Consider the following 14,523-nt stretch of genomic DNA (forward strand, 5'->3'; position numbering starts at 1 on the left):
GGGAGCCCCTCCAAGCTTCTCCGCTCGAGGTTTTGGCCCCCATGGTCGGCGGCGTGTCCAGCTCGGACTTAGCTCGACGTCACTGTGCAGAAGGGGGAAACTGAGTCCCTTCCTCCAGAGTTGAAATACTCTGGATCACTCACTCACGATTTTTGTCTCTTAAAGATTCTCTGATGTGGTCCGCTCAATAGAAGGAGGCTTTTGCGGGGAAGGGATTCCAGTTCCTCTAATTCAGGAAGATCCTGGGGCTCGAGACATAATTCTCAAGGGAGAAGCGCCACGCCTGTGCTGCAGGCCTGGGCATCCGTGTCCCCGGGGCTGGTGCGCGCTCCTCAGAGATGGGTGGCGTCTGCTGAAGCGCGTGGGCTCCGGGTCCTGGCACCTGCCCGAGTCAGGCGCCGTTTATTTAAAAATTTTCTGTGGATTTAACGTCTTAGAGCCTTTTTAGTTTCATGGTAGAAAGTCCGCTGAGACCCCTCCTGTCTCCCTTCCACGACCCCACATGCACGCAGCCTCCACCATGACCCACGTCCCCCCCGGGGCCTGGCCTCCACCACAGCCCGTGAACCTGCACCACGCGTCCCCGGCAACACGTGTCCCCTGCACCCGCGCGGCACCGCCCCCCAGAGCCAGGTGCTGACGTGGGGTCACTCTAGTGCCGTGCGTTCTGCGCATGGAGACGGATGCACGGTGACCCGCATCCGCCGGCAGAGTCCCACGGAGTCATTTCGCTGCCCCGAAACCTGGGCTCAGCCTGTTGAGCCTCCCCTCCCCCCACTCCCCTGGCGACCACGGTCGGCGCACGGTCTCCGCATTATGCCTTGTCCGCAGTGTCCCATTTGTGGAATCCGGTTGCTCGTGGGCCTTTCACTCGGGGAAACGCGCCTCTACGGTCCGTCTGCCTGTTCCGTGGCCGGGCCGCTCGGTTGTACCGTGTGGTTGAACCGCAGCCGTTTACTTGTTTAAACTGGTTCCTCAGTCGCCGCGATGGGCTTCACAAAACAAAACTCGGGCTGGTCGACGTGGCGTTTGGGGTCCCACCCAGGCCAGGAGGCCCCAGCGCCCCTCCCCCGGCCAGCGGGGAAGAGTGAGCAGAAAGCGGGGCGTTGCTCAAGCACCCGTGGCGTCGGGGTGCGTCGGGGTCCGTCGCCCCCCCCCCAGCAAAGTGACCCCGTCTCTCCTCCCCCTCCAGTGCCAGGAGGTGATAGAGGCCTCCCTGCACAGCGCCAGCCTCCTGGCCGACGACGTGGACTTCCACTCTTTCCCGTTCCACACCTTCGGCAAAGGCCTCATCAAGAAGTGCCGGACCAGCCCGGATGCCTTCGTGCAGCTGGCGCTCCAGCTGGCGCATTACAAGGTACGAGTAGGACTTTGTCGTGAGCCCTTCGGGGTCCCGGATGCGTCCGTGCCCGGGGAGTTGGCCCCGCGGGTCGGGGAGGCTGTGCACCTGTTCCGGGGAGAGGGGGGAGTGGGGGGTCGCGGGACACAGCCCGCCGGGTCTTGCCCGCCGGCCACACCCGCGCCTGCCGGGTTTTCGCCTGGCCCTCGGGCTGAGAGGGTGGAGCGGTGTTGCAGTTCTAGTAACTGAGAAAAGAAAGAACGAAAGAAGAGGAACATGGCGTGTGAATACCAGGCGGAATTTCAGGGTTCGCGGGGAGCGTGTTGTGAGCACACAGTCCCGCGGAATGCGGGTGTCCTGTCCACGGGGGTTTTGGGTTGTCGGGGTCACCCGGGACCACGTGGGGCACAAACACCGTGACATTTGCTCCCTGCCCGTCACAGAAAATGTTTCCCGGCTCCGGCTTTGTTCTGTGCAAAGTCTAGAAGGGATGGATGGAAAATACCAGCACACGGTGCTGTGGGCGTTAGTCCTGTCTTGTCTTTTTTCTTGTCTTTTCTCTTTCCTTTTTTAATGTTTATTTTTGAGAGCGGGAGCGAGAGGGAGCGGGGAGAGGCCGACAGGATCAGAAGCGGGCTCTGCGCTGACAAGCAGAGAGCCCGACGCGGGGCTTGACCCCACGAGCCCTGAGATCGGACGCGTAACCACCTGAGCCACCCAGGAGCCCCCGGTTCCCTTTGTTCTTCTGTCGCTCTGTGTTCACGTTTTCTGTGCGTAGGTTACTTTTTCAAAGTGAAAGATCACTCGTTTCAGCACTTAGGTCTGTTCTTTGCTCTCTGGCTAGAAGTCAGCAGGATTTCATTCTCCAGCCTCCTCCCCCGACGTCAGTGTTTCACACAGCAGTCAACCTGGTAAGAGCGGTCCGTGTAGTCAGATGACCTGTGAGGACCGTCCGGCGGCCCTTCCCACCCAGGGGTTGCACACGCCTCCAGGTGTCCTGCGCGCCCTGGGGTCTGCCCCAGGCTTCCGGCCCTGCTCTGTGCCCGGGACCCTGGGGACCGTCAGGGAAGCTTGGGGGGTTCTGGCTCAGAATAATGTTTATAATGTTTTTTGTTTTTTGTGTTTTCTTTTGGAGAGAGTGAGAGAGAGATGGCATGAGCAGGGGAGGGTCGGAGAGAGAGGGAGACACAGAATCCGAAGCAGGTTCCGGGCTCTGAGCTAGCTGTCAGCACAGAGCCCGACGTGGGGCTCAAACCCACAACCGTGAGATCATGACCTGAGCCGAAGCCGGACGCTCAACCGACTGAGCCCCCCAGGCGCCCCTACGTTTATAAAGTGTTGAAAGAAATACTCTGGGCGCCGGGGGGCTCAGTCAGTGAAGCCTCTGACTTCAGCTCAGGTCATGATCTCACGGTTCGTGGGTTCGAGCCCCATGTCAGGCTCTGTGCTGACAGCTCAGAGCCTGGAGCTGCTTCGGATTCTGTGTGTGTCTCTCTCTGCATCTCCCCCACTCGCACTCTGTCTGTCTCTCTCTCAAAAATAAATAAACGTTAAAAAAAAATAAAAGCAATACTCGGGGTTATGAAGGTAACCCGTTAACTAAAACACATGTCAAAACACTGAGCGTAAATTTGCGGCGCGGTAAATGTAACCGTGTACTCTATTTTGAGCAGCAGGGCCCATAACTCCCGGAATTCTGAAGAACCGATAAGCGTGGACGATATTTTGGGAAAGCTCTTAACGATCATAATTTGTTGTGTAAATAGCTGTGATTTTCTCTTCAAAGTCACAGACGCCGTTCGTAATTACTGTGGTTTGTTGCCTGCGCTTCTAAATGGCGTATTTCAGTTTGAGGTTGGGGGAAATTAAAATGTACCTATTTCTCCCTTCTGAGTTAACATGATCCGAGGTTGGTAACCACTGGTCTGGTCCCTGTCTGCCCTTCCAGCCTGCTCTCTTGACACGTCCAGACTCAATCACTCAGCTCTTCCCACACGGGTCCCTCTGCTGCCTGGGGGTATGTCGGGCTCGTCCCTACCTCAGGGCCTTTGCACTTGCTCTCCGCCGGCAGTTGCTGTTTCCCAGAGGAAGGTGTGGTTGCTTAGGTCTCTGCCCGAGGACCTCCGTCTCTGATTTGAAACCGCCCCCACCCTGCGGCTCTTCTGTCCCCCTGCGTCATTTCTGTTCAGTGCGCCTGTCACTGTGTAACGTTATTTATCACGCATCTCCCCCGCTGAAACGCTTGCCCCTTGAGGGCAGGGACACAGTCTGCCTTGTGCCAGGAACGAGGCAGCCCCAGAGGGAGCAGCGTCCGGAAACGAGTCATTGGCTATTTGCCTCCTGCTTTGGGGTCACGTTTATTTTTCCTTTAGAACCTAGAGGTGAACGAACAGTCCTACCCGGTGCCGCCACCAGCCCTTGCGCCGAGCCCGGGGCAGTGGTCCCAGGGGGCGACAGGTTTGTGTTCTGGCACCGTGCATGGTCCTGCTCGTTAGAAACTGGAGGTGTCCGCTGCCCCGGGGCCGGGGGGAGGTGGCTGGTCGAGTGGGGCGGCCGGCGTAACCCGGCTGGAGACCCCGAGCCCACTGACACTCGGTGCGTTTGCCCGGAGGGTTGGGGGTGGTCGTTTCAAACATGGCGGCGATCCTGCATGGCCGTGCGTTGGGGTTGGGAAGCGGCCTCACGTGAGTCACTGCCTCGTGCAGCCCAAGCTAACTGCTGCTAAGTGCCTAAAAGGCCAAGTTTGTCCTTTTTTCTTGGATCTGCTCCCCGCTCCCTCCCCTCCCCCCCACAGCCGATCACGAGCCCCTTGTGCCCCTTTAGCCCTCAGCCGGCAGGAGGTTCTCTGCAAGGCGCACTTGCTCACCACCTGGACCCCTGCTAACTGTCCCAGCCTTACTAGCTGGAGCCTCTGTTGGACCCCGTCCACGGGGATGGTCACGGCTGGTGCACGAGTGGGGGGCGGCGGGGAAGCCTTCCGTGTGGGCCGCGCCAGCCCCCGAAGGTGGACCGTCACAGACTCCTGGCCTGTGTTCCTCAGCCGTGGCCTGCTCACCTCGTCACTTTACCGGCGAGACAGGGGACAGAGCCCCAGAGGCTGTGCACAGGCATGGCGCCCGGGGAGGCTCAGCCTGGACCCCGGCCCTGGGTTTGGGCACCAGGATCGGCGGCTTGCAGGGGGTCCTCTGCCTCATGGGGTGCCCCAGGCCGGATGCCCAGAGCTGGTGTCTGCTTAGCTGTAACGTGGGTCCACAAACCACTTTCCCGTCTATACTGGGAATCGGGGTCCACAAGCCACTTTCCCATCTATACTGGGAATCGGGGCGCCGTCGAGCTGGCCTGGAGGCCGTGGGCAGGTTGCAGGGAATTTCGTCCCGAGGCTCATGTGGGAGGGTCTGCGTGCTCCTCGGACCTCGTCCCTGGGTGCTGCCTGCTGCTGCTGTCAGCTGTCCCTGCCAGGGTCTCCGCCTCTGTCACCCCAGTCCCCTTGCAGTCTCTGATGCCAGCGTCCCCCGACCCCATGGGGCCTCCGCTCGCCTCGGCCTCCCGTCCCCTCCCCCGGGCTTGGCCTCCCTGGCCTGTTGCCATCTTCCCCGCCCCCCCCCCACCCCGACCCCGTCCCTGGCCCTGGGCACAGCAGAATCAGGCCGGCTCTCCGCCTGCTGGGCCCTGCACCCAGGAGGCTGGCGTGGCTGGAGACGCACCCCAGAGTGCCGGCTGCTCCCCTTCTTGGCGGGTGGACCCCAGAGGCTGCCCGGTGTGCCCCCTCTCCCCTCAGGCCCTGCCCTCCTGCAGGGGGACATTGCTCCTCGCCTGTCCCTTGTCTGCTGGGTCCTCCTCGTCGTCATCCAGACGTGGTGGAGCATTCCCTGCCAATACCAGTGTCTTTTTGTAACTGCATGAACATCTCCTTGTCCTGTATTTTCCCGTAAACGTGTCTGCCCTTGGGTGGGGGGTGGGTGCGTGAAGCTCGGGAAAGCCTGCCGTGGCCTCGGTTGCTCCCAGAAACTGACCCCTGCACCCCCAGCCCTTTCCAAGCCTAACGATGTCTCCTTCTGCCTGCTGCACCGGCCCGTGTGAAGACTGACGTGACTCAAAGCTAAAGCTGACCGTAACCCATCCCTTCTTGTGCCTTGGAGTCCGTCGCCCTCCCCTGCCCCGTATGAAAATCCCTTTCCTTCCCCAGGACATGGGCAAATTTTGCCTCACGTACGAGGCCTCCATGACCCGGCTCTTCCGAGAGGGGAGGACGGAGACCGTGCGCTCCTGCAGCACGGAGTCCTGCAACTTTGTGCTGGCCATGGTGGACCCCAGCCAGACGGTAGGTGGCGCCAGCTGCGGCTGCCTTGTGGCTGAGCCACAGCCTGTGCAGGGGGAGCCGTGTTCAGCCCCTCTCCTCCCCTCCTCTGCAGGGATCTGCGGGTGATTGGGACACGTCTGCAGCTTGGACTCCCTGAGTCCAAATCAGCCTTGCACCCCTCCCGGGGAGGGCTGGGAGGGGGTGCAGAGGACAGTACAGGGGGCTGGGTGAGGGCACGGGGACCCGGGCGTGGGAGCCTTCTGCTCAGTGCCCGCGGCCCACGCCGGGCCTCCCCGCCTGGGCTTGGGGCTCCGGCTGCCTGCACGCCGCCTGGGAGAATCCTGGCCATAGTCTGGGAGCTGTCACATCAGCTAAGGGACAGGGACTCCGAGGAATTCCGTAACTGCCGGGCCACCCAGCGGGGACGTGGCTGAGGCCGGATCTGCAGAGCACAGGTGTGCACTGCTGCTGGCCTGGGAGACGTGGGCCGGGGCGCTGTGCTCCTCCCTGCCCTGCCCTGCCCTGCTCTGGGGAAACTTTGTTCCCAAGAACAGAGGCTTCCGATCCTTCGGAAGGAAACCAGTAGTACAAGCAGGTGACAGCAGGCTGGCTGGACACGGACCACAGCGCCGCCCCCGTCGGGCGTCCCCTGCAGCCTCTGGGGCGCCCTTTCGGTGGCACGCCTCTTCTGAGTCCCCCGTTCTGTGCCCCCGGACCCCTGGAGGGTGGGCCGTCCGCACACCTGGCGCCTCCCCTGCCCTCGCTGCGTAGGTTGAGCAGAGGCTCAGGCTGTTCAAGGTCGCGTCCGAGAAGCACCAGCACCTGTACCGCCTGGCGATGACGGGCTCCGGGATCGACCGTCACCTCTTCTGCCTCTACGTGGTGTCCAAGTACCTGGCCGTGGACTCCCCCTTCCTGAAGGAGGCAAGTGGCCTGCGGCTCGCCCCGCGCCCCGGGCCGTCGTGCGGCCTCGCCGGCGGGTGTTTGAGCTAAACGGTCCTCGGAGGGTCAGGCCCGAGCTGCGCTTTTCGGGCCGGGTCCCCTCAGTCCCCGGGAGTAGTTTACGCCACACGTAACCCTCCTGGCCTCCCAGACGCAAATAACCTCGAGCACGGATCCTAGTAAGGTGTACTCGCATGATTAACGGGCGATGCGCTCTGAGGCATTGATCTCCCTCGTCTGTAAAAGAGTTTATTTAAGTTGGAAAATGTAATTTACAAAGTTTTTTTGTTTCTAGTTATTCTTGGGAGAGAAACAGCGAGAGGGGGAGGGGCAGAGAGAGGGAGACACGGAATCGGAAGCAGGCTCCCGGCTCTGAGCTGTCAGCACAGAGCCCGACGCGGGGCTCGAGCCCACGAACGTGAGATCACGACCTGAGCCAAAGTCAGATGCTTAACCGACTGAGCCCCCCAGGCGCCCCGAAAATTTAATTATTAATAGTGCTGAGTTTTTAACAGGCAGCTCAAAATCTTCCTGAGAATTCGCTTCAGTGCAGCAGAGCCCCCTTCCCGAATCTTCGTTAGTGTATCAGCCCCCTTGTCTGCTGGTGCTGCCCCTCCCCCGCCTGGACCCCCGTTTGGGTGCCCTCACCTGCCCCAGGCCCTCTCTGCGCACGCGCTGCCCCCAGACAGCCAGGCCTTCGGGGTTGCAGACCTCTGGCGTCTGTGACCACCCAGACACCGAGCAAGCCTTTTCCTGTGTCCAGCGGGGCTGCTTGGGGACAGAAGGGGACGGTGCAGGGGAAAGCATCACCAGAGCTGCACTGCAGTGGATTCTCAGGAATATTTTGAGCTGCCTGTGAAACACGGCACTATTAAAAATTAAATTTTAGGGGCGCCTGGGGGGCTCCGTCGGGTAAGCGTCCGGCTTCGGCTCAGGTCACGATCTCGCAGTCTGTGGGTTCGAGCCCCGCGTCGGGCTCTGTGCTGACGGCTCGGAGCCTGGAGCTGCTTCCGGTTCTGGGTCTCCCTCTCTGCCCCTCCCCTGCTCGCACTGTCTCTGTCTCTCTCTCAAAAATAAATAAACATTAAAATTTTTTTCAAACAAGTGCCAGGTGAGCATCTCCTTGTCGTCCCCACCAGGTCTTATCAGAGCCTTGGAGACTGTCGACCAGCCAGACCCCGCAGCAGCAGGTGGAGCTGTTCGATCTGGAGAGGAACCCGGAGTACGTGTCCAGCGGCGGCGGCTTCGGGCCGGTAAGTGGCCGAGGGCGACGGACCCCGAGGGGCAGGGCCAGGGCAGGACGCGCCCGCCCGTCCGCCTCCGCTTCGGGTCCCCCTGAAGGTTCTGCGCGCCCCTGGCTGCCTCGTTGGGCACCGCGGGAACGGGATCCTGCCGGGTGTTACGCGGGTGTTAATGCCCGTCCTGTAGTAAAACGTTAGCCCCGTTTTCCGGCACCTCGTTTCCCGAGGCTCAGCTCAATCTTGCCTCGCTCCGCAGGTGGCCGACGATGGCTACGGGGTGTCCTACATCCTCGTGGGCGAGAACCTCATCAACTTCCACATCTCTTCCAAGTTCTCCTGCCCGGAGACCGTAAGTGCCAAACAAGGCCCTTCTCCCAAAGACGGGGTGATTTTTCCCGCCTTCTTTTTAATTTGACAGGAATGCTCTTCCTTAATTTGACGGAGAAGACCAGGTCAACTGTATACTTTTACTTGCCTGGAACGTTTTTCCAAAGAAATGAATTTTAAAATTCTCTTAACCTAATTCTTTTAAGTTTGTTTATTTTGAGAGAGAGAGCATAAGCAGGGGAGAGGGAGAGAGAGAATCCCAAGCAGGCTCTGTGCTAATAGTGTGGAGCCGATGCGGGGCACGAACCCACAAACCACAAGATCATGACAGGGAGCCAAAACCAAGAGTCGGATGCTTAACTGATTAAGCCATCTGGGGCGTCCCTCTATTAACCTAATCAAAAAATTTTTTAATATTTATTTTTGAGAGATGGAGATAGCGTGAGTGGGGGAGGGTCAGAGAGAGGGAGACACAGACTCTGAAGCAGCTCCAGGCTCCGAGCTGTCAGCACAGAGCCCGACGTGGGGCTCGAACCCACAAACCGAGATCATGACCTGAGCCGAAGTCGGACGCCCAACCGATGGAGCCCCCCAGGCGCCCTCAGTCCTTGTTTCTCTTCTTCCTTTCCAAACGGCGGCATCGCCTGAAAGCAGTGCCAAGTGCACTGTTAGCAGAGAGGTTGGAATTCATTCATTTCTCACGCGGCCGCCCCGCCGGCTGTCCGCGCCCTCGGCGCCTCTCCGGCTGGTATAATGCAGCGATGACGCCGTGATGGCAGAGCTTCCAGAACCGGCAAAAAGGAAGGCGTTCTTCGAGTCCGGCTGCAGGCGGCTCGCGGTGACGTGCTTTCCGCTCTCTGTTTTGCCAGGACTCCCACCGCTTTGGGAAGCACGTGAGACAGGCCATGACTGACATCATCGAGTTGTTTGGGTTCAGCCCCAATTCCAGGAAGTAACTCCACGAGGGCCGCCGGAAAGCAACACAAGCTCTTCAGAGACAAACCAAATGAAAAGCCGCCGTTGATCCTGATTACAGTTCAGGGCGAGAAACTGCTCTTCGAAGCCCAGCAGTTTTCCCTCCATCGAGGGCTTGGTGTTTTTGGTTCCCAGCACAGCCGTCTTCACCCCGTGAAGTGTGATCCCACTACTTCCTGGCAGGTCCTGCCGCCGGGAACGTCTGCTGAGGTGCCCCCTTCCCGCCCCCGCCCTGCACTCACCCTGCTCCTCAGCCCCCCCACCCTCGCCCCCCCCCGCCCGGAAGTTTTTGCATTCACCTGTGTGCATACACAGGATAAAAGTTTGTCTGAGCTAAGTAAGGGACTAGGAGGGATGGGACTTCACCGATGGGGAATGGAGGTGGCACATTTCCTCGGTGAGGACCGAGTACCTGGTCCTTAACGGGCATTTACTTTTATCAGCGCTTAAGGTCTCCGGGCGGAGACGTGAAACCGTTCATAGCTGACGCGTATATAATGCACTAATGGAAGCAATGTGCTTTTAGAAAGTTTTTCGTCCCCGTGGGTAACTCTGTCCTCGTCTGGCTTGGCAGTCTGTGTTCGCCCCTCCGTGTTTGAAGCAAGTAGTGTGTCACGTTGTGTAGCTTCTACTGACCATGCGAGTCTTCAAAACCCAGTGCCTTAAAAACGGAAGGCCCCCCCCCCCCCGGAAGGGAGACCGTAGGAGAGATGTGCTCTGTCTGCCGCGTCTCCAGGTGGAGTTGTGAGCGTCTTCCTCCTTCCTCAGTTTACCGAGTGGATGACCCGATAAATAGGGGTGTCCCGTGGTGTGTCCCCCCCTCGAAAGACCAGTTTCCCTCAGAGCGCAGCCGTGATAGTCCCTTTCATCACACCGCCCTCCTTGCATCATTAAGCAGCAAATGAAAGAATGTGTGTGTGTCGGAAACGCGGAGCGAGGGAGGTTGTGAGGGGACGGATGTGTGTGGAGCAGTCCCTGACAGGCCTCGGGGTTACTGCTCACCCCGGCCGACGACAGGGCGGGCGTGACGCTGACGAAGGGAAAAACTCCCTCGAGAAATGGAAAGAGAAACCTCCAGATGGTCCGGCGAGTGCAGCACCAGCAGGCCCCCTGGGGAGAGAACCCCTGGCCTTTCCTGAGACGCGGGGACATGGAAACCATGGGCCACCGAGTCCCAGGTGACCGGTGCTAAGTTTAGCACAGCCTGTCCTTCGGGTTGCATTGTCCAAGAAGCAATGATGCACTGAATCGTCTTCAGTATTTAACGCACAACTTAAGGGTCAAGGAACAGAGTCACCCACTGGCTCTGGGCTGTCCCCACAGGCGTAGCTGTCCCATTTTTAAAGCTGTGTAATTTATGTTGCTGACCACTCTGTCCCTGCTGGGCATGCCTCTGTGTGAGGTGTGCGCTCCAGTTCGATGCAGTGACCAGGCCGAGCCGTTGGAGGAGACAAGGCACTTGTTTGCAGAGCACACGCGTTATTTTATTTGTATATGTTTTAATGTAAAATTCCCACCTAAACGGGCCAAAGATTTTTTTTTTCTCTTAAAAGCAAGAAGGAATGAAAACAGGCAGAAAAACAAAACAAACCACAAAAAACCTAAAATGAGGACCAACAACTACAATGACAAACCCTCGTGTCTGTCTGGGGTTCATAGTCAAGGAAGTGGGGGGGAGGGGAGTGCAGTCTGCCCCGGGTGGCCGTGGCTTCCGCCCCAAGCTGGCATCAGTCACTCTCAGGCCACCTAAATCGTGCACTGTTGGCCACTGACCAGTCTGTGTGACCTTCGTGTTCACGTGTGAATTTGAATGTCGACCTGTAGCACTTAACACCTATTCGGGCTTGTCTCTCAGGTTTCAATATTTCAAATGTAATTAATTATCGTTAGCCAGTGCAGTTATCAATGCAATTTTATATTTCCTGAAAGAAGAGTGGATCTTTATTGTACGTGCAGAAAGGAGGAGGGAAGAGTATTATGTATTTAATTTAATTGGAATAAGCCATACCCTTTCTTAAAGGGGCTGTGGTCTGAATTCGTTATCTTGGGCTGTCCACTGCTTGTAAATACAGTGCTCTTTTGGATGTAAATCTTAGAAATGCAGAATGACTGTCATCATTAATAAAACATTAATCCCAGTTTGTCCCTAGCTCTTCTGTTACGTTAATGTCAGGGGGGAAGCCCAGGCCCTGGAGACCAAGGCAGGAGGCCGGTACAGATGGCCTGGCTTGGGCACATGGACGTCACAAGATGTCCCCGGCCTGGCCGAGAAGGCACGCTGCCGCGGGATGTGGGTTCCTACTCTACATCCCTTTCTGCATTCCATTCCTGCCCCCGTGCCTGGAACAGCATCCTGGGTACAGTAGGTGCTCAACAAATACCTGTATAGTGGATGCACAAATTCGGTTCTCTCGGTAGTCTTTCTTGAGTGCCTATTGTGTACTAGCTCTGCTCAGAGCGGAGGCCCAGCCAGGTTCCCGCGGTGGTGGGGATGGGATCGAGCGGGGAGGGGAGGAGGCAAGAACCAAGACTGGCATTCAAAGGATCTCAGGTGTCCCAGGGCAGACGAGAGGATCATGAGCGGAAGTCGCCGCGTCAGACTGGAGGGGGGGTTGGGCCGAGGCCTGAGTAACAAGATGGCCCTGGCATTGCCTGGACTTGCAGAATGTTCCAGAGCTCCTGGGTCTTTGAGTCTGGCCGGCTTGGGGCTCAGGCAGGCGGCTGTGCACGCCCGATGAAGACAGCTGCTCGGTAAGAATGTCTGATGTGTGAGCCAGCGGACGGAACGGGCGGAGGTGTGAGGTCAGGCTCTTCAAGCTGTTGTTTTAGGAGGACTCGTCCGTTCGGATCGGCTGCCTTCTAGATCCCTACAGTCTGGGAAGCCCCAGCTGCAGTGCCAGCCCTGCCCTGAACTCAGCTGACCTCAACCGGATGGGACTATTTCAGCCATAACATTAGAGTAGTGTCTTCCCCGCGTGCCCATGCATGCAGGCCCGGGGAGGGCTGGGAAGATCGCCGGCCGCCCTCAGTGCCCCCTGGGACGGGCAGCCCGGATGGGGACGGGCATGGCGCTTCAGGAAACCGCAGCCCTCTCTGTAACATTTAAGTATTTCCGTAGGAGAGTTATGTATTAGTCACTTAAAAACAAATCTATCTTAATTTTGATCTGAATAAGTCAGACCCGTCTGGGGGCCTCAGTTTCTCCATGTGAGCCTGGCGCTGAGGACCCTGGGAGCTTCCCTGGCCCCTCCTCCCTGCAGCAACCCCCTCACCCTCCGCGCCCCGCCCAACGGTCGTCGCCCCGCCCCTCCCGCCCCACTCACCTGCGGGCCCCGCCCACACAGTGGCCCCGCCCCCTCCGTCCCCAACCGCCAAAGCAGCCGGCACGGCACGTGAGGGGCCCTTCGCCCTCAGCCCAGAGGCCCCAGGTGTGTCGCTCTGCGGAGCCCGGAGCCTGCGCCCCCTCCGGCGACTTGAGAGCCCGGCTCCCATCGGGTCTCTCCGCGGTCCGGCCCCAGCCTAGGGGTCTGCAGAAAGGGAGGGGGCAGTGGGTCCCCTAGTCAGGCCCTCGGGGGCGGGAGACCTCTTCCCGGTCAGGCCCTCGGTGACGTGGGGGGGGTAGGGGTACCTTTCCCGGTCAGGCCCTTGGGGACGGTGGATCCTTCCCGAGTCAGGCCCTCGAGGCAAGGGGCCCCCTCCCGGGTCAGCCCCGGGTGGGGGATGGAGGGAGCCCCTGGGGGTCCCGGGGGCGGGGCGGGGCCAAGTCCCCTCACCGGGCGGTGCGCTCGCAGGTGCGCGCGGAGAGGCCGAGGGCCCCTCAGTGGACATGGAAGAGGCCCCCCTGCTTGGCGGGATGTCCAGTCCTGAGGAGGAGATGGTGACAGACCTTTTCGGCGCGGAGAGTCCATTTGTGTCTGAAAGCGACCCTCCGAAAGCCCCCGCGGCGGTGAAACACGAGGAAGGCACGTTCCCCGTGTTGAAGGACGCCTACCTGGGCCCCGCAGTCCCCAAGGGGTCCCTGCTGCACCTGCTCAACGGCCCCCCGCACGGCGACTGCGACAGCCAGGGCACCGCGGAGCTGCTGGGGGACGGGGACGACGAGATGCTGGCGGAGTACCCAAGCCTCCCCGAGCTCAATCCCCTGGAAGATGCCGTCCTGCCCGTGGCCCCGCCGCCGCAGGCCTACAACGTCCACTTCCTGTCCTCCCTGCTGGCCCCGCACAGGAGTCCGGCCGTCGTGCCCCTGGGCACCTGGGCCAGGGAAGGAGCTGCCCACCCGGGTGTCCGGGTGATTCCGGTAAGATCCATGTGGGAAACAGGCTCGGGACCTGTCACCCGTCCCAGACAGAGAAGGGAGCCCACTGGTTGACCCAAGATCCTCCCCTTCCCAGGTCCCTGCTCCCAAGGCTGGGGGGGCTCCCCAGGGAGCCGTTCTACCCCCGGGGGGAGAGTCAGGTCCTGGGCCCTGGTTCAAGGTGGGCTGATGCTGCAGAGAGCACAGGGGGCAGAGGGAAAGAGCCAGGCGGCCTGGCCCCTGTTGCATCACTGGCTTTAGGGAAAAATCCCCCCTCGATGTTAGCGTCACCTGCGCTGTGAAAAATGCAATGTGGTTGAGTTTCCATGGACTCAAGACGTGAGAGCTGGGGGTTGTTCCGGGGGGGGGGGGGATACAGAACACCAGTCCGAGTCTGCATAAATCCCTGCTGTCAGCCGACGAAAGGATCCCAGGGAAATGCGTGCTGCCCTCAGGGGACCTCGCCTGAAAATCACTGTATCTGGGCAAATTTTAGAAAGAATTCTCATGATTTCGGAATACCGAAATCTGATGGTTATTTCTTTAATCCCTGAGTCTTTTTAGTGTTTCAGTCCCATTGATCTTCAGTGGTGTCGCTGGCATTTTGCCCTCTCTCTGGTGGCGGTGCCCCGTGTCCCTGAGCGGCCCGTGTTCTCGAGTGTGGCAGTTCCTCCTGACTTCAGTGTTCCTTGTTAGGGCCCTCCTGCTACTCCGTTAGGAGGGCGCTACTGCGTAATTATACGTTTGGCTGTAAATGGGTCATCAACACCACTGAAACATCAGCAGGGACTGTAGGCTTCTGGAGAAGAGGAAAAAACCCAAAACCGTCAGCTGGAACATTTGAAACAAGCTAATAAGCAAGGTCTAAACCAGTGAGGAAGGGACAGCCAGCCACCCAGGGAGCAGCACGCGCAGCGCGTGGAAACCACACCGCCATGCTTTGTGGGTGGATGGTTTCAGTCTCCCCAGCGAGGCTGGTCAGAGGGCTTATCGGGCTCCCCCTTCCCCCCCATAGGCAGAATGATAGTGAGGGACGGAAGAAGGAGAGGTATGGGCCCTCTTTGCTTTAAAAGCGTAACTTCTACAGAGAAGTGTCCGCATTACG

The 14,523-nt window shown here is 59.4% G+C and overlaps 2 protein-coding genes across 2 annotated transcripts in view; both read left to right on the top strand.

Moving 5' to 3' along the window:
• Positions 1 to 11,273, top strand: part of CPT1A (carnitine palmitoyltransferase 1A) — a 33,266-nt gene extending 21,993 nt beyond the window's left edge. Inside the window, exons 12-17 of the mRNA XM_029957361.1 lie at positions 951 to 1,357; positions 5,526 to 5,660; positions 6,411 to 6,563; positions 7,721 to 7,834; positions 8,079 to 8,171; positions 9,019 to 11,273. Of these exons, the coding sequence (XP_029813221.1) occupies positions 951 to 1,357; positions 5,526 to 5,660; positions 6,411 to 6,563; positions 7,721 to 7,834; positions 8,079 to 8,171; positions 9,019 to 9,105 (989 nt within the window). The 3' untranslated portion in view covers positions 9,106 to 11,273. The remainder of the gene's footprint in view (positions 1 to 950; positions 1,358 to 5,525; positions 5,661 to 6,410; positions 6,564 to 7,720; positions 7,835 to 8,078; positions 8,172 to 9,018) is intronic.
• Positions 11,274 to 12,500: 1,227 nt separating this feature from the next.
• Positions 12,501 to 14,523, top strand: part of TESMIN (testis expressed metallothionein like protein) — a 31,857-nt gene continuing 29,834 nt past the window's right edge. Inside the window, exons 1-2 of the mRNA XM_029957363.1 lie at positions 12,501 to 12,552; positions 12,916 to 13,421. Coding sequence (XP_029813223.1) covers positions 12,951 to 13,421 — 471 coding nt within the window. The 5' untranslated portion in view covers positions 12,501 to 12,552; positions 12,916 to 12,950. The remainder of the gene's footprint in view (positions 12,553 to 12,915; positions 13,422 to 14,523) is intronic.

This window comes from Suricata suricatta, chromosome 11 (genome assembly GCF_006229205.1).
Source record: "Suricata suricatta isolate VVHF042 chromosome 11, meerkat_22Aug2017_6uvM2_HiC, whole genome shotgun sequence".
Classification (NCBI taxonomy): domain Eukaryota; kingdom Metazoa; phylum Chordata; class Mammalia; order Carnivora; family Herpestidae; genus Suricata; species Suricata suricatta.